The sequence below is a fragment of the Piliocolobus tephrosceles genome, chromosome 2 (genome assembly GCF_002776525.5).
Source record: "Piliocolobus tephrosceles isolate RC106 chromosome 2, ASM277652v3, whole genome shotgun sequence".
NCBI lineage: Eukaryota > Metazoa > Chordata > Mammalia > Primates > Cercopithecidae > Piliocolobus > Piliocolobus tephrosceles.
Window position 1 is genome coordinate 142054701 of NC_045435.1, and position 18507 is coordinate 142073207.

General features: G+C 40.1%; 1 protein-coding gene across 3 annotated transcripts in view; it reads left to right on the forward strand.

Moving 5' to 3' along the window:
- The window catches only part of NGLY1 (N-glycanase 1), a 67953-nt gene that overhangs the window by 1840 nt on the left and 47606 nt on the right, over positions 1-18507 (forward strand). For all 3 annotated transcript variants that reach the window (XM_023207275.3, XM_023207276.3, XM_023207277.3), the window contains exon 2: positions 4326-4440. In XM_023207275.3, the coding sequence (XP_023063043.1) occupies positions 4326-4440 (115 nt within the window). The remainder of the gene's footprint in view (positions 1-4325; positions 4441-18507) is intronic.

Sequence of the window (18507 nt, forward strand, 5' to 3'; positions counted from 1 at the left end):
TGTGACCTGTGTGGGGACCACCTTCGTGCTCTGTGACGCCTTCTCAACTCACCTTTTTCACCCTTTGAGGCCTTACAGCTCTTCACAGTACAAGGATGCCAAGGGACTCCATAAATGAACTGATAGGCTGGGTTCTCCAGAGCCCATTAGCTGAGACTTACCACCTCGAAAGCCACTAAGCTATTTAAACCCCACTAGTCAGAAAAAAGAGGTGCCCTTGTAATGAAGACTCACTTCTGCTTTAAATCTAGTGAAACCGAAAATGCTGAGGTTTAGTTTGAGGAGGAAACCTTTGCATGCAAATAATGACATTTAACATCATAATCTTCATTAGGAATGTTTACTAATGGCTTGTTTCTGATTTTTTTTTTGGAGACGGAGTTTGCTCTTGATGATGAGGCTGGAGTGCAGCGGCGCAATCTTGACTCACTGCAACCTCCGCCTCCCGGGTTCAAGATTCTGAAAGATGAGGGGTGTGGCAATGAGCTCAAAGGATAGTGGACACACTGGAAAAATGCTGAGAAGAGTTTAAGAAAGTCTTTGTGCGTTGCTTTTCCATGGATAGGAAAGAGGATATGATGGGTTTGAAGTCTAATGTCCCTACAGCCCTCTAAGTCTTTGAGGGCTTCAGGGTCAGGCCTTTGGTTATCAGTCTATGCATAAAACCATGGTCAGTTTACTCAACATATTTAATAAGAAAAAAGATAGAATTTGAGGAACTGGATGTGACTGTCATTGCTGGACCCTGTTTGCAGTATTCTTTTACTGAGAAAAATAGATTAATGTGAGGTCCAGAGATGATATAAAAATAAAATTGCTCACTGGGCACGGTGGCTCACTCCTGTAACCCCAGCACTGTGGGAGGCCAAGGTGGGCGGATTACTTGAGCTTAGGAGTTAAAGACCAGCCTGGGCAACATGGCGAAACCCCGTCTCTACAAAAAACATACAAAAAACTAGCCGGGCGTGGTGGCGGGCGCCTGTAGTCCCAGCTACTCGGGAGGCTGAGACGGGAGAATGGCGTGAACCCAGGAGGCGGAGCTTGCAGTGAACTGAGCTCGGCCACTGCACTCCAGCCTGGGCGACGGAGCGAGACTCCGTCCCCCAAAAAAATTAAATTAAATTAAAAATAAAAAAAAAATAAATAAATTAGTCAAGCGTGGTGGCAGACACCTGTAGTCCCAGCTATTTGGTGGGTGGAGGTGGGAGGATGGCTTGAGCCCATGATTATGCTACTGCATTCTAGCCTGGGTGGCAAAGTGAGACCCTTTCTCAAAAAATAAATAAATAAATAAATCTCACTAGAAACTAAGGAGGAAAATCTATATTGTATATCAATAGTTAAATGGAGGCAACATATATCAAAAATAACAAAGGGCAGTCGAAGTGGCTCCCGCCTGTAATACCAGGGCTTTAGGACACCCCAGGTGGAAGGATTGCAGCCGGGTCAACACAGTGAGACCCCATCTCTTCATAAAAAAAAAAAAAAAATAGCCAGGTGTGGTGGCTTGCCTGTAGTCCTAGCTACTTCAGAGGCTGAGGCAGGAGGATTGCTGAGCCCAGGAGTTCTAAGCAGCAATGAGCTTTGATAGTGCCATTGCACTCCAGCCGGAGTGACAGAGCAAGACTTTGTTTTTTAAAAAACAAAACAAAAACAAACTATATGGGAACTGATGTGTATTTTATAAGAATTTTTAAACAATTGTGAAAGAAGGAAGAAACTAGAAAATTCGCCCAGAGAAAGACCGAGCATGTAGAGATCTGAAAGCTGTAAGAAAAAGAATAGATTAAAATAACTCAAGCAGTTTTGAACCAGTAGGTTATATCATCCTGGTGGTACTGACATGTTTATCACCCGTGAAATACATTGAATGTCAGGAAAAGATGCCTCATTTATCTAAAAGTAGCTTCGATAAATGTAGGATTATCTTATGGTTCAGTTTTCTTAAGTGATAAGAAAGAGAGGCTCACTTGTAACACAGTGTAGCATGGAAGCCAGGAGTGCTGAATATTCTGCAGTGCTCAAGGAAACTCCACTAAGAAAAGGTCCCACGTGTTAATGGTTCTGAGACTGAGAAACCCTAATCTAATGCACAGAATAAAGAGTTGAGAATAACATTTTCTTTGTATTTAACAAACATCCGTGATTCTCAAATTACATAAAGAACAATGTTTTTGTTTTAATTTACAATCCCTTATGGACCAATAACTTTTGTAAAATACACTGAAAATTTCATGGCAGTATCAAATTGCTGTATACCGAACATTCCATTTCTGTACTTCTTGCTTCATTTTTATGCCCTTGTAAACAAACAAAAAATTTCTGTACTTCTTGCATATGGGTAGCAAATCATTTGTAGATTAGCACCAATCTGTGGACATTTTGAATAGCACTATTTAGAGCTTTTGTCTCTGAATATTCTGTAATAAACTTATATGATTTTTGAAATTAGGGAAAAGTTTAAAAACGTTCATTGAGTATTTATGACACTTTGGCAATAGGTAGTTGACTGGTGAAAAACAAATGCAAAATTTGTTAAAACTTACAAAATTAAAATATTTGCTTTTTGGTTTTGTTTTTATGTCAGAATACCTATGGAACATGTGTAGATAGGACAAAGTTGATAAGTCATTTTCTAGCATTTGCCTGCTCACCCTACCATGCCCCAGGCTGATGGCTTCTTATGGAAGTACGTCTTCCCGTGGATCCCAGACACTGCCTCAGAATCCTCCTTAACGTAGTACTTAAAGAAGTCACTATCACTTTAAGGCAGTTAGTGTCAGATATGAAAGTTATCATCCTAAACTATGTTCTGAGAGTCTTTTGTATATAATACTGTGATTATCTTAACCTTATGTTCTTTTAATGTTTTTTTCAAACAATTCTTCTGATTTATCAAAGTAATTAAAAATCTCAAACCAAAACTTTTCATGTGCTGGTTTCTTGTCTCAAGTATGCTATTCAAAATCTTAATTATGGTAAAAGAAATTTATGTCTTCCTTTTATTGCTGTACTGTGTGGAGAATGTGTCTTGGGCCAGGTGCGGTGGCCCACACCTGTAATCCCCAGCACTTTGGGAGGCCGAGGCGGGTGGATCACCTGAGGTTAGGAGTTCGAGACCAGCCTGGCTGACATGGTGAAACCCCGTCTCTACTTAAAAAATGCAAAACTTAGCCAGGAGCAGTGGCGCGCCCCTGTAATCCCAGCTACTTGGGAGGCTAAGGTGGGAGAATTGCTTGTACCCAGGAGGCAGAGGCTGTAGTGAGCCGAGGTCACACCACTGCACTCCAGGTTGGGCAACAGAGCAAGACCCCCTCTCAAAAAAAAAAAAAAAAAAAGAATGTATTTTAAACTGAAGGGAGACCCCCACCTCAAAAAAAAAAAATGTACGTTAAACTTAACAACACAGAATGTAACTTACTGTTTTCACTTACAGTAAAAACAATCACTGGTTTAGGAAAGAAAGAAAATCAAGTGACTATAAAGGTATACCTAGGTCACGTTTGTCAAAAGTAAAGTTTTTGAAGAACTATGACCTGTTTTGTTTGTTTGTTTTGTTTTGTTTTGTTTTTTTGGAGACAGAATCTTGCTCTGTCGCCCAGGCTGGAGTGCAATGGCACAATCTCAGCTAACTGCAACCTCCACCTCCCAGGTTCGAGCGACTCTCCTACCTCACCCTCCCGAGTAGCTGGGACTACAGGTGTGCACCACTACACCCAGCTGATTTTTGTATTTTTAATAGAGACAGGTTTTCACCATGTTGGCCTGGATGGTCTCAGTCTCTTGACCTCGTGATCCACCAGCCTCGGCCTCCCAAAGTGATGGGATTACAGGTGTGAGCCACTGCACCCAGCCGTGATCTGTTTTTATATAACTTTTTAGTTTCTTTCATTCATTTCACGAATATTTGTTAACCACCATCTATGTGCCAGGCAACATTCTATATGATGAGGATTCATCAGAGCAAAACAGATAAAATTTTTTGCCCCTGTTCAGAGATTACATGGATTTTTTTTTTTAAACAGCCTAAAAGGCTCATTAAGGTGTCTAGACTTAACAGCACAGAATTAAGATGTCACATGGATTTTCTTTGTGGCAGCATTAATATTATGAGGTGTGAAATTAAACAGTGAGGTGGTGCTAGATGTGTATTGAAGTAAGAGTCACAAAATTGAACTACTTTTCCAGACTGCTTCCTATTTATTTGAAGTTCGAGCCTATGCTACCATGTAGGAATGTAGCCAGTATAAAATATTAAAAGGAATACAAAAACACTATGAAAAATATAAATTACCATATATAATCAAACTTTTGTTTTTTGTCAGAAACCCTAATGATGAAAAATATAGATCTATCCGGATTGGAAACACAGCTTTTTCTACTAGACTCTTGCCTGTCAGAGGAGCTGTTGAATGTTTATTTGAAATGGGCTTTGAAGAGGTAAGTATGTTCGAGGATTTCCTCTCCCCTCTTCACGTACAAAGCAGTCATTATCATGTTGGTGAATAATTGTTTGAATAAGATAATGTTTTTTCATTTATCATTTTGGGAATCGGTAGAAATAGTTGTTTCTTCGCTGATTGGACCTTTAAAAATCACAAGAAATATAGTTTAAAATTTCAGTAAAATATAACAACGCTCCATAGAGAAATTCTTACGAGTCTCAATTCTTTAGAATAAGGGAGGGTCAAACATGCAACCCCAGGACCAAATGTGGTTCACTTTGGGCTTTTAGCAAAAACCTGATTTGTGAGCACACGTGGATACTAATAGATCTAGCTACCTGTCTCTAGTAGGAAATGAAAAGAGTCTGAGGTAAACAGAAAAACTGAGTTCAGTTGCCACACAGAAGGGGTTTCTTCTGTGACAGGAGAGGAGTCTCAGTATGTTTTTTTGTTTACTTCAAACGAATATTTTGGTGTTACCTTTTGGAATCTTGTGGTGTAGTTTAATTTTATGACACATTGAAAGTAGTTATTAAGATTCCGAATTTTCTTTATGTTTATATCCTTAACTAATTCTCCTTTGTAGAGTGTTAAAAGAACTTGAACAGGTTACAGAGACTCAGTAGTCAGCGGTAGTCAGAATAGGCAATTGTAGAAATTATTAAAGAGATATGCTGAGCTGCTATGTAAGATTCAATTTCCTTCGTGCCTCTCTGCTTCCCTCCCCAGGTTCCATTTCAGTCCCTGAAGTAACAGTAGTGAACAAAGTAGTAGATGTAATCCCATCTCATGTGGAGCTTAGATTTCTAATAGTTTAAACAGCCAGTAGATGTGAAAACAAGATGAGTGCAAAGAAGAAAATAAGACCAGGTAATAGAATAAAAAGTACTTTGCATGGCAGGCAGTGGTCAGGGAAGGCCTCTCTGAGGAGATGACATTTGAGCTGTGACTTGAAACATCTCAGGTACCTGAAACTCTCAAGTAAGAGTATTTCAGACAGAAGGATTAATGTGTGTAAAGGATTTCCTGCAGGAGTAACCGTGAAACAGAAATAAGCTGCATAGGGAGGCAGAGACCAGGACACGTGGGGTCTTGAGGACTGCAGCAAAAGACTTAGACTTTATTCTAAGTGAGATGAGAAGCCATTGGGATTTTTTTTTTTTTTTTTTTTTTTTGAGATGGAGTTTCACTCTTGTTGCCCAGGCTGGAGTGCAATGATGCAATCTTGGCTCACCATAACCTCCACCTCCTGGGTTCAAGCGATTCTCCTGCCTCAGCCTCCCAAGTAGCTGGGATTATAGGCATATGCCACCATGCCTGGCTGATTTTGTATTTTTAGTAGAGATGGGGTTTCTCCATGTTGGTCAGGTTGGTCTCGGACTCCTGACCTCAGGTGATCTGCCCACCTTGGCCTCCCAAAGTACTGGGATTACAGGCGTAAGCCACTATGCCCAATCTGGAAAGTTTTAAGTAGGGAAAAATATTTTTGAAGATTATTCCAGCTTGCTGTAAAGAGAATTCTTGGAGGTGGTGGGATGGGGACAAGGGATGAAGCAGGGAGACCAGTTAGAAAGCTTATTATATTAGTCTAAATAAGAAATGGTAGTGGTTTGTGTAAGGTCCATGAAGGCAGGGCTTTTTGTCATTTCTGTTCCTTGTGTTGCTAGCTCCTGGAATAATGCTGGTACATTAGAAATGTTAGGCACTCAATAAAGATTTGTTGAATTAAGTACTGATGGTGGAGATGGAAAGAAGTAGATGGATCCAGGATTTCTTTTTGTGGCAGAATCAACAGGACTTGCTGGTGATTTAGATGTAAGATATAAGGGAAAGGAAGGAATCAGGGACTTATCTATGTTTTGGTTTAAGCAACTAATTGGATGGGAGTATCATTATTTGAGATAGAGAAGCCTTGGAGGGTAGCAGGTTTTATGTCTTTGGACAATTGTGACTAATTTGCTGTCAAATATTCAAGTAGAGATGTCAAGCAGTTGGATATATGAGTTTATAACCCCAAAGGAGAGACTAGGCTAGGTATATAAATTATGGTGTCATCTGATTATGGATGATACACAGGCATCTTAACATAAAGAATTTAAAATTCCTTGTTCAAGGAAGTGCCAGTTTTCAAGATTCAGATTGGTTGGGTAAATTGAGTAAATGACAACTGAAGGCTCTACCCATTTCTCATGTTGAAGTTTCACATATTTAACAGAATTAGATTTGTCTTTCATTCAGCAAATATTTGAGTGCCAAGTAGGATAGCTAGATATTCCAGTTTGTTCAGTACTGTCTTGGTTTTAGCAGTGAAAGTCCCACATCCCAGAAAACCCCTCAGGCAAACCAGTGTTGGTCACTCCAGTGCCAAATAACAGGCCACACTGAGACTTCTAGTAGTATTTGATGCAAATGGAGTCACAATTTCAGAAAAGATTAGCAGGTTTTGATATGACTAATTTATACTTAAAGTTTCTGTTTGGCTTTAAACATCGCACCTCAGGACTTGTCTGAAGTAAATGTTTTATCAGCGTGGCTAAGTTTAGGAAGAACTAATAGTGCTGAAACTGAACTCTACCACCAAAAAGAAATTTGGTGGGCTTTTTAAAGAATAATTATATGGATACATAATAGTTGTACATTATGGGGTGCAGGTGATATTTTGATGCAAGCATACAAATGTGTAATGATCAAATCTGAGTAAGTGGAATATCCGTGATCTGAAGCATTTATCATCTCTTTGTGTTAGAAACATTCAAAATTCTGTCTTCTAGCTATTTTGAAATATACAATGAATTGTTCTTAACCATAGTCACCCTATTGTGCTATAGAACATGAGAAATTATTCCTCCTATTTAACTATAATTTTGTACCCATTAACCAATCTCTTTCTATTGCCCGTCCCTTCTATCCCTCCAAGCCTCTGGTAACTGCCATTCCACTCTTCTTAATTTTTTTAAATTTGTATTTAATTTTGTAATATATTTTTACAGTCACTCTTTTCTTCTATGGGATCAATTGTTTTAGCTCCCACGTATGAGTGAGAACATGTGTTATTTGTCTTTCTGAATCTGGCTTACTTAACATAAGGTCCGTCCATTTCCATCCATGTTGATGCAAATAACAGGATTTTGTTCTTTTTTATGGTGGAATAATATTCCATTGTGTATATATACCACATATTCTTTATCCATTTATCTGTTGATGGGCAATTAGGTTAATTCCATATCTTGGCTATTGTGAATAGTGCTGCAGTAAACGTAGGAATGCAGATATCTCTTCAATATCCTGATTTTGGAAAATGGTGGATAGGAGACAGGACTAACTTGCAGCTCCCAATTGGACTGACAGAACAGTGCCTGGAAACTCACATTGTGAACTTTTGCCCTGAGAACTACCACAGGAACATTCCAGGAAAACCAAAAGAATTCACAGATCCTTTGAAAAAAGCAGCTTGCTGCTGCAAATTCCATGAGACAGAGGAAAATCTGTGAGTGCCCGAAGTGTGAGATGGGGAAAGTCCACTGGGGAACCTGAAAATCCAGATCATGGGAGAAAGGTTTAACTTTACCTAGAGCTGAGATGAATTTAGAGAGCTGAGCGAAATAAAAAAGTAGAACAAGTGGCGAGAAGAGCCTGCAGGTACTCCTGGCCACCAAGGAAGCCATTTCTGACTTTATCTCACAGGGGTCCTTGGGGAGGACTGCCAGTGGAATTGGGGAAAGACCACAGGGAGAATGAAACTTGCAATTGAACACGAATTTTCCTGGACTGGGGAGTATAGGGGAGCTGGCAAACGGGAAATGCAGATACAAGCACAGAAGCCAAGGCAGACGGAGAGGGGTGAAGCCTGAAAGCCCTGATTGCTTTCTCAGTGGAGAGACTTGTAGCCTGGGGCAAAATCTCAGCGCTGCGCACACTGCCTGGATATAAACATGGTGCTATGGGTGGCTCATGGTGGGGGTGAGACTGGCCCTTCTGGCTGCGTAGGAGCTGGGTAAGGCCTGTCATTGCTGGCTTTCCCTCACTTCCCTGGTAACCTGTATGACGCAGCAGAGACAGCCGTAATCTCCCTGGGAACATAACTCTATTGGCCTGAGAACCACACCCCCATACCCCACAGTGGCCACAACAAGCCCAACCCAAAGAGAGTCTGAACTCAGACACGCCTAACCTTGCCTTCACCTGATGGTCTTTCTCAACCCATTCTGGTAACTGAAGAGAAAAGACATAATCTCTTGGGAACTCTATGGCCCTGCCCACCGCCTGAGAAACCCAAATGCTTATCCAGGCAACCCTGGGGCAAGCTTATATCCTCTTGATACTACCGTAGCTGATGCTGTCTTGAAAGCATCACCTCCTGGCTGAGCATCACTTCCTTTCCAAGAAAGGAAAAAACAACAGCTGATTCCACCACCTGTAACATCCTGGCTAACCAGAGGTCCTGAGTCTGACCACATGACAGCTTTACTGCCAGCACACCTGGAATTCGAGAAAACCAACACACTGAACAAAACTACAACCAAGGTCCCACACAGAGTCCACTTCACTCCCCTGCCCCCTCCATCAGAGTAGGAACTGATGTCTATGACTGAGACTTGAAGACAGATCACGTCATAGGACTCTTTGCAGACACTCTCTAATACCAGTTCAAAGCCCAATATCTCTACTGGGTCACTAGACCCAGAGGAGCAATAACAATCACTGCAGTCCAGCTCTCAGGAAGCCCCATTTCTAGAGGAAGGGAAGAGCACCACATCAAGGGACCACCCTGTGGGGCAAAAGAATCTGAACAGCAGCCCTTGAGCCCCAGATCTTTCCTCTGACATAGTCTATACCTAAATGAGAAGGAACCAGAAAAACAATTCTGGTAATATGACAAAACAAGGTTCTTTAACATCCCCAAAAGATCACACTAGCATAGTAGCAATGGATCCAAACCAAGAAGAAATCTCTGAATTGCCAGAAAAAGAATTCAGAAGGTCAATTATTAGGTTACTCAAGGAGACACCAGAGAAAGATGAATACCAACTGAAAGGAATTTAAAGAGTGATACAGGATATGGATGAAAAAAAATATCCAGAGAAATAAATAGTATAAATAAAAAACAATTACAGCTTCTGGAAGTGAAGAACACACTTAGGGAAATACAAAATATGTTGGAAAGTTTCAACAATGGAATTGAACAAGTAGAAGAAGAGAACTTCAGAGCTCAAAGACAAGGCTTTTGTATTAACCCAATCCAACAAAGACAAAGAATTAAAAAAATGATCAAAGTCCCAAGGAAGTTTGGGATTATGTTAAACGACCAAACCCAAGAATAATTAGTGTTCTGGAGGAAGAAAATACATCTAAACGTTTGGAACACATATTTGAGGGAATAACTGAGGAAAACTTCTCTGGCCTTGCTAGAGATCTACGTATCCAAATACAAGAAGCTCCAAGAACACCTGGGAAATTCATCTCAAAAAGATCATCACCTAGGCACATAGTCCTCAGGTCATCTAAAGTCAAGACAAAGGAAATAATCTTACAAGCCCTTAGGCAAAAGCATCAGATAACCTATAAAGGAAAACCTATCAGATTAACAGCAGATTTCTCAGTAGAAACCTTACAAGCTAGAAGGGATTGGGGTCCTATCTTTAGCCTCTTTAAATAAAATAATTGTCAGCCAAGAATTTTGTATCCAGCAAAACTAAGCTTCATAAATGAAGGAAAGATAGTCTTTTTCAGACAAATGCCAAGAGAATTTGCCACTACCAAACTAGCACTGCAAGAACTGCTAAAAAGGAGCTCTAAATCTTGAAATAAAACCTTGAAATACCAAAATATAACCTCCTTAAAGCATAAATCTCACATTCTATAAAACAATAAATAACATGATGAAAAAAACAGAAAACAAAGTATTCACACAACAACTAGCATGATCACTAGAATAGTACCTCACATCTCAGTACTGACATTGAATGTCAGTGGCCTAAATGCTCCACAGAATGGCAGAATGAATAAGAATTTACCAACCAAGTATTCTCTGTCTCCAAGAGACTCACTTAATGCATAAAGACTAACATAAACTTAAGGTAAAGGGGTGAAAAAATATATTCCATGCAAAAAGCCAGCAGGAGTAGCTATTCTTGTACAAAACAGACTTCAAAGCAACAGTTAAAAAAAGACAAAGAAGGGCATTATATAATGATAAAAGGCCTAGTTCAACAGGAAAATATTACAGTCCTAAATATGTATGCACCTAACACTGGAGCTCCCAAATTTATAAAACAATGGCTACTAGACCTAAGAAATGAGATAGACGACAACACAATAATAGTGGAGACTTCAGTACTCACTGACAGCACTAGACAGGTCTGCAAAATTGACATGGAAGGGAAATACCTTAAGGTAATCAAAGCTGTGTATGACAGACTCACAGCCAACAGTATACTGAATAGTGAAAAGCAGAAAGCATTCCCCCTGAGAATCAGAACAAGACAAGGATGCCCACTTTTACCACTTCTATTCAACATAGTACTAGAAGTCCTAGCCAGAGCAGTCAGACAAGAGAAAGAATAAAGAACATCAAAATTGGTAAAGAGGAATAAACTGTTGCTGTTTGCTGATGATGTGATCGTATACCTGGAAAACCCTAAAGACTCATCCAAAAAGCTCCTAGAGCTGATAAATGAATTCAGTAAAGTTTCAGGATACAAAATTAATGTACCCAAATCAGTAGTACTATTTGTGCACCACAGCGACCAAGCTGAGAATCAAGAACTCCTTTTATAGTAGCTGCAATACAATAAAATAAAATAAAATAAAATACTTAGGAATATACCTAACCAAGCACGTGAAAGACCTCTACAAGGAAAACTACAAAACATTGCTGAAGGAAATCATAGACAACACAAACACATCCCATACTCATGGAAGGGTAGAATCAGTACTGTGAAAATGACCATACTGCCAAGAGCGATCTCCAAATTCAGTGCCATTCCCATCAAAATACCATCATCATTCTCCATAGAACTAGAAAAAACGATCCTAAAATTTTTAAAAGCAGCCTACATAGCCAAAACAAGACTAAACAAAAAACAAATCTGGACAAATCACATTACTTGACCTCAAACTATACTACAAGACTGTAGTCAATAAAACAGCATGGTACTGGCATAAAAATAGGCACATAGACTAATATAATAGAATAAATAACTCAGAAATTAAAGCCAAATAGTTACAGCCAACTGATCTTCAACAAAGCAAACAAAACATAAAGTGGGAAAAGGACACCTATTCAGTGGTGCGGAGATAATTAGCAAGCCACATGTAGAAGATTAAAACTGGATCCTCATCTCTTACCTTATACAAAAATCAACTGGAGCTGTATGAAAGACTGACCTCTAAGACTTGGAACCATAAAAAATTCTAGAAGATAACATCATAAAAACCTGTCTAGACATTGGCTTAGATGATGACTTCATGACCAAGAACCCAAAAGCAAATGCAATAAAAACAAAGATAAATAGATGGAGCTTATACTAAAAAGCTTCTGCACAACTAAAATAATCAGCAGAGTTAACAGACAACCCACAGAATGGGAGAAAATCTTCACAAATTAGGCATCTGACAAAGGACTAATCTCTAGAATCTAGAAGGAACTCAAATCAGCAAGAAAAAAAATCCCATCAAAAAGTTGGCTAAGGACATGAATAGACAATTCTCAAAAGATATACAAATGGCCAATAAACATATGAAAAAATGTTCAACATCTCTATCAGGGAAATCAAATCAAAACCTTACTCCTGCAAGAATGGCCGTAATTAAAAAATCAAAAAATAACAGATGTTGGTGAAAACTTTTATACTGTTGGTGGGAATGTAAAACTAGTATGACCCCTATGGAAAACAACGTGGAGAGTCCTTAAAGAACTAAAAGTAGATCTACCATTTGATCCAGCAATTCCTGTACTTGGAAATCTACCCAGAGGAAAAGAAGTCATTATACGAAAAATATACCTGGACATGCATGTTTATAGTAGCACAATTCGCTATTGCAAAAATATGGAATCAATCCATCAGTTAACGAGTGGATGAAAAAAATGTGGAGGTCAGGCCGTAGTGGCTCATGGCTGTAATCCTAGCACTTTGGGAGGCCGTTGTGGGTGGATCACTCAAGGTCAGGAGTTCAAGACCACCCTGGCCAACATGGTGAAACCCCATCTCTACTAAAAATACAAAAATTTGCTGGGCATGGTGGTGGACACTTGTAGTCCCAGCTATTCCGAAGGCTGAGGGGAGAATCACTTGAACCTGGGAGGCAGAGGTTGCAGTGAGTTGAGATCATGCCATTGCACTACCGCTTGGGTGACAAGAGCAAAACTCTGTCTCAAACAAAAGAGTGGAATACTGTGGATACTACTCAGCTATAAAAAAAAGAATGAAATAATGGCATTTACAACCTGAATGGCATCAGCAACCTGAATGGAATTGAAGACCATTATTCTAAGTGAGGTAACTCAGGAATGGAAAACTAAACATTATATGTTCTCACTTACAAGTTCTCACTCATAAGTGGGAGCTAAGCTATGTGGACACAAAGGCCTAAGAACCATACAGTGGACTTTGGGGACTTGGAGAGGGGAAGAGTAGGAAGGGTGCGAGGGATAAAAGACTATACATTTAGTCGGGTTGTAAGTGCATCAAAACCTCAGAAATCACCACTAAGGAAATTATCCATGTAACCAGACACCAACCCCTTCCCCAGAAACCTATTGAAATAAAAAAATAGAATTTAAAAAAATTTAAAAATGCTTAAAAATTAAGCATAAGAATTTTTTTAAAAATTAAAGATCATTAAAAAATGATTACTTTTTTTGGATATGTGCCTAGCAGTAGGATTAGTGAATCATATGGTAGTTCTATTTTTAGTTTTTTTGAGGAACCTTCATACTCTTTTTCTTAGTTTACATACTAATTTGTATTTCCACTAACAATGTATAAAAGATTATTTGCTCTAGGTCCTTGAGGAATTGCCACACTGTTTTCCACAATGGTTGAACTAGTTTACAGTCCCACCAACAGTGTAAAAGTGTTCCTTTTTCTCCACATCCTCTCCAGCACCTGTTGTTTCCTGATTTTTTAATGATTGCCATTCTAACTGGTGTGAGATGGTATCTCATTGTGGTTTTGATTTGCATTTCTCTGATGACGAGTGGTGATGAGCATTTTTTCATGTGTCTGTTGCTTGTTCATGTGTCTGTTGCTTGTATGAATGTCTTCTTTTGAGAAGTGTCTGTTCATATCCTTTGTGCACTTTTTGATGGGGTTGTTTTTTTCTTGTAAATTTGATTGAGTTCTTTATAGGTTCTGGATATTAGCCCTTTGTCAGATGAGTAGATGGCAAAAATTTTCTCCCATTCTGTAGGTTGCCTGTTCACTCTGATGGTAGTTTCTTTTGCTGTGCAAAAGCTCTTTAGTTTAATTAGATCCCATTTGTCAATTTTGGGTTTTGTTGCTGTTGCTTTTGGTGTTTTAGACGTCAAGTCCTTGCCCATGCCTATGTCCTGAATGGTATTACCTAGGTTTTCTTCTAGGGTTTTTATGATTTTAGGTCTAACATTTAAGTCTCTAATCCGTCTTGAATTAATTTTCGTATAAGGAGTAAGGAAAGGATCCAGTTTCAGCTTTCTACTTATGGCTAGCCAATTTTCCCAGCACCATTTATTAAATAGGGAATCCTTTCCCCATTTCTTGTTTTTCTCAGGTTTTTCAAAGATCAGATGGCTGTAGATGTGTGGTATTATTTCTGAGGGCTCTGTTCTGTTCCATTGGTCTATATGTCTGTTTTGGTACCAGTACCATGCTGTTTTGGTTACTGTAGCCTTGTAGTATAGTTTGAAGTCAGGTAGCATGATGCCTCCAGCTTTGTTCTTTTGGCTTAGGATTGTCTTGGCAATGTGGAGTCTTTTTTGGTTCCGTATGAACTTTAAAGCAGTTTTTTCCAATTGTATGAAGAAAGTCTTTGGTAGCTTAATGGGGATGGCATTGAATCTATAAATTACCTTGGGCAGTATGGCTATTTTCACAGTATTGATTCTTCCTATCCATGAGCATGGTATATTCTTCCATTTGTTTGTGTCCTCTTTGATTTCACTGAGCAGTGGTTTATAGTTCTCCTCGAAGAAGTCCTTTACATCCCTTGTAAGTTGGATTGCTAGGTATTTTATTCTCTTTGAAGCTATTGTGAATGGGAGTTCATTCACTAGAAATACCATTTGACCCAGCCATCCCATTACTGGGGATATACCCAAAGGATTATAAGTCACGCTGCTATAACACATGCACACGTATGTTTATTGCAGCACTATTCACAATAGCAAAGACTTGGAATCAACCCAAATGTCCATCAGTGACAGACTGGATTAAGAAAATGTGGCACATATAAACCATGGAATACTATGCAGCCATAAAAAAGGATGAGTTCGTGTCCTTTGTAGGGATATGGATGCAGCTGGAAACCATCATTCTTAGCAAACTATCGCAAGAACAGAAAACCAAATACCGCATGTTCTCACTCATAGGTGGGAATTGAACAATGAGATCACTTGGACACAGGAAGGGGAACATCACACACCGGGTCTTATTGTGGGGATGGGGGAGTCGGGAGGGATAGCATTAGGAGATATACCTAATGTAAATGACGAGTTAATGGGTGCAGCACACCAACATGGCCCATGTATACATATGTAACAAACGTGCACCTGTGCACATGTACCCTAGAACTTAAAGTATAATAATAAAAAAAATTCAAAAAACATAAAAAAGATTCTTTGCCTCCTTGCCCGCATTTATTTTCTGTCTTTTTGATAATAACTATTTTAACTGGAGTGAGATAATAATCTCATTATGGTTTTGATTTTCACTTCTCTGATAATTAGTGATGTTGAGCATTTTCTTCGTATACCCATTAGCCAATGGTATGTCTTCCTTTGAGAAATGTCTATTCAGATCTTTTGCTCATTTTTATTTATTTTTTTAATTATTGTTTTTTGAAGCGGAGTCCCACTTTGTTGCCCAGGCTGGAGAGCAGTGGCACAATCTCGGCTTACTGCAGCCTTTACCTCTCAAGTTCAAGTGATTCCCCTGCCTCAGCCTCCTGAGTAGCTGGGACTGCAGGTGCACGCCACCTTGCCCGACTAATTCTTTTGTATTTTTTGTAGAGATGCGGTTTCACCATGTTGGCCAGACTGGTCTTGAACTTGTGACCTCAAGTGATCCACTTACCTCGGTCTCCCAAAGTGCTGGGATTACAGGCGTGAGCTACCATGCCAGCCTCTTTTGCTCATTTTTTTTTTTTTTTTTTGGTAGAGACAGGGTTTCACCATGTTGGCCAGGCTGGTCTTGAACTCCTGACCTCAGGTGATCCACTCACCTTGGCCTCCCAAAGTTCTTGGATTACAGGCGTGAGCCACGGTGCCTGGCCCACTTTTTTTTTTTTTGAAATGGAGTCTTGCTCTGTCACCTAGGCTGGAGTGTAGTGGTGTGATCCTGGCTCACTGCAACCACCGCCTCTGGGGTTCAAGTGATTCTCTTGCCTCAGCCTCCCAAGTAGCTGGGATTACAGGCGCCTACCACCACGCCTGGCTAATTTTTGTATTTTTAGTAGAGACGGGGTTTTGCCATGTTGGCCAGGCTGGTCTCGAACTCCTTACCTCAAGCGATCCACCTGCCTCAGCCTCCCAAAATGCTGGAATTACAGGCGTGAGCCACCGCGCCCATCCTCTAATCCATCTTGATTTGATTTTTTAATATGGTAAGATATAGATGGGTTCTGGTTTCATTCCTTTGCGTATGGATATCTGATTTTCCCAGCATGGTGGGCTTTTGAAAATGGAGTATGAACCTAAGACCTATCCCAAAATTTTCAACTATGTTAAAATTCTAGTTACTTTTAGGCCCACTTGTCTCTGAGGCTGCATTCTTTTTTATGAGAGTTTCTGAGAGTGATGTTGAAATGAAAAAGATTGGGTTCCAAATGGATATGTGACCCTACAGGTTATCTCAGTGAAGTAGTTTTCCACTAGGAGCCATACCTGCCTCCTCCACTTGCACCTCTTTCTTCAACCTGTTGAAGATGAGAATGGAAAATTTGCTAGGGCAGTTTGGTTGTTTTGTGGACTGGATGGTATTTTCAGCATTTAGTGGTCAGGGTCAGGTTTGCTAAATATCCTGTAGTAAGAATTATCTCAACAAAAATTCCTTGAGAAACAAATTTGTTAAATACTGGAATTCTTTTTGATTTATCTTTTTTTTTTTTTTTTTTTTTTTTTTTGAGATAGAGTCTAGTTCTGTCGCCCAGGCTGGAGTGCGGTGGCACGATCTCGGCTCACTGCAACCTCCGCCTCCTGGGTTCAAGCGATTCTCCTGCCTCAGCCTCCCGAGTAGTTGGAATTATAGGCACCCCCCAGCCAATTTTTGTATTTTCAGTAGAGACGGGTTTCACTATGTTGACCAGGCTGGTCTTGAACTCCTGACCTTGTGATTTTCCCGCCTCAGCCTCCCAAAGTGTTGGGATTACATGCGTGAGCCACTGCGTCTAGCCTTTTTTTTGTTTTGTTTTTTGAGACAAAGTCTCGTTCTTGTCCTTTAGACTGGAGTGCGACAGCGCTATCTCGACTCACTGCAACTTCTGCCTCCTGGGTTCAAGTGATTCTCCTGCCTTGGCCCCCTGAGTAGCCGGGATTACAGGCACCTGTCACCACACCTGGCTCATTTTTATACTTTTAGTAGAGACGGAGTTTCACCATGTTGGCCAGGCTGGTCTAGAACTCCTGACCTCAGGTGATCCACCCGCCTCAGTCTCCCAAAGTGCTGGGATTACAGGCGTGAGCCACCATGCCTGGCCTCTTTTTGATTTCTTAAAATGTTATTACATCTAGTGCATTAAGCTTATAATTTTGTCCATTTATGAAAATAACAGCTCTGTTGGTTAAATTTTTTGATATAGACACTTTGACCATAATTATATCTTCTTTTAGGACTGGTTGTATGGAGATTGAAGGGAAGGGAGCATGGCATGAGCAGCATTTCTGTCTTAATGGGGCCCTCTCTGAGTTGTGGACTGAGACCTACATCTAAATAACCTGTCTTGCTCTTTTTCCTTCTCTGTCCATGGAGTTATTTGCCTTTCTCAGTGCTGTTCCAATAACAGTATGAGATCAGATGCCTTCATATTTGGTTTTAAACCAGATGTCTGGTTTCTCTTCCTAGGCCTCCTCCTAGATGTAAGAAGATTCTTTCTAATGTTGAAAAAGCATTGTGTTACAATTTTTGGCAGTCATCTAATCGTTACAGTTGTACAAATGTTCTCTGCTCATTCCCTTCAACTATTTGTTTAAGCTTGTGGGTTTCGGTCTCTGTTCAGTCGAAGATGGAGTCAGTTATAGCATAATGATTAAGGTCATGGAGTCTGAATCCCTGCTCTGCCAGTTATTCTGTGGCTTCGAGCAGGTTGTTTAACTTCCCCGAGCCTTTGTATTTTCATATAATAAGTGAGTATTGGCCAGGCGCGGTGGCTCACGCCTATAATTCCAGCACGTTGGGAGGCTGAGGTGGGCCGATCACCTGAGGTCAGGAGTTTGAGACCAGCCTGACCAACGTGGTGAAACCTTGTCTCTACTAAAAAATACAAAAATTAGCCAGGCGTGGTGGCGCATGCCTGTAATCCCAGCTACTCGGAAAGTTGAGGCAGGAGAATTGCTTGAGCCTGGGAGGCGGGGGTTGCAGTGAGCCAAGATCGCACCACTGCATTCCAGACTGGGCAATAAGAGCGAAACTATCTCCAAAAAAAAAAAAAAAAAAAGTGAGTATTAATGTAATACCTACTTTTCAGGGTAGTTGTTAGTATTACTTGAGATAATGTGTTTAAAATGCTTAGCATTTTGCTTTGGGAGGCTGAGATGGGAGGATCATTTGAGGTTAGGAGTTTGAGACCAGCCTGGGCAAAAGAGTAAGATCCCTGTCTCTCCAAAAAATAAAAGAATCATCCAGGTGTGGTGGCATGCACCTGTAGTCCT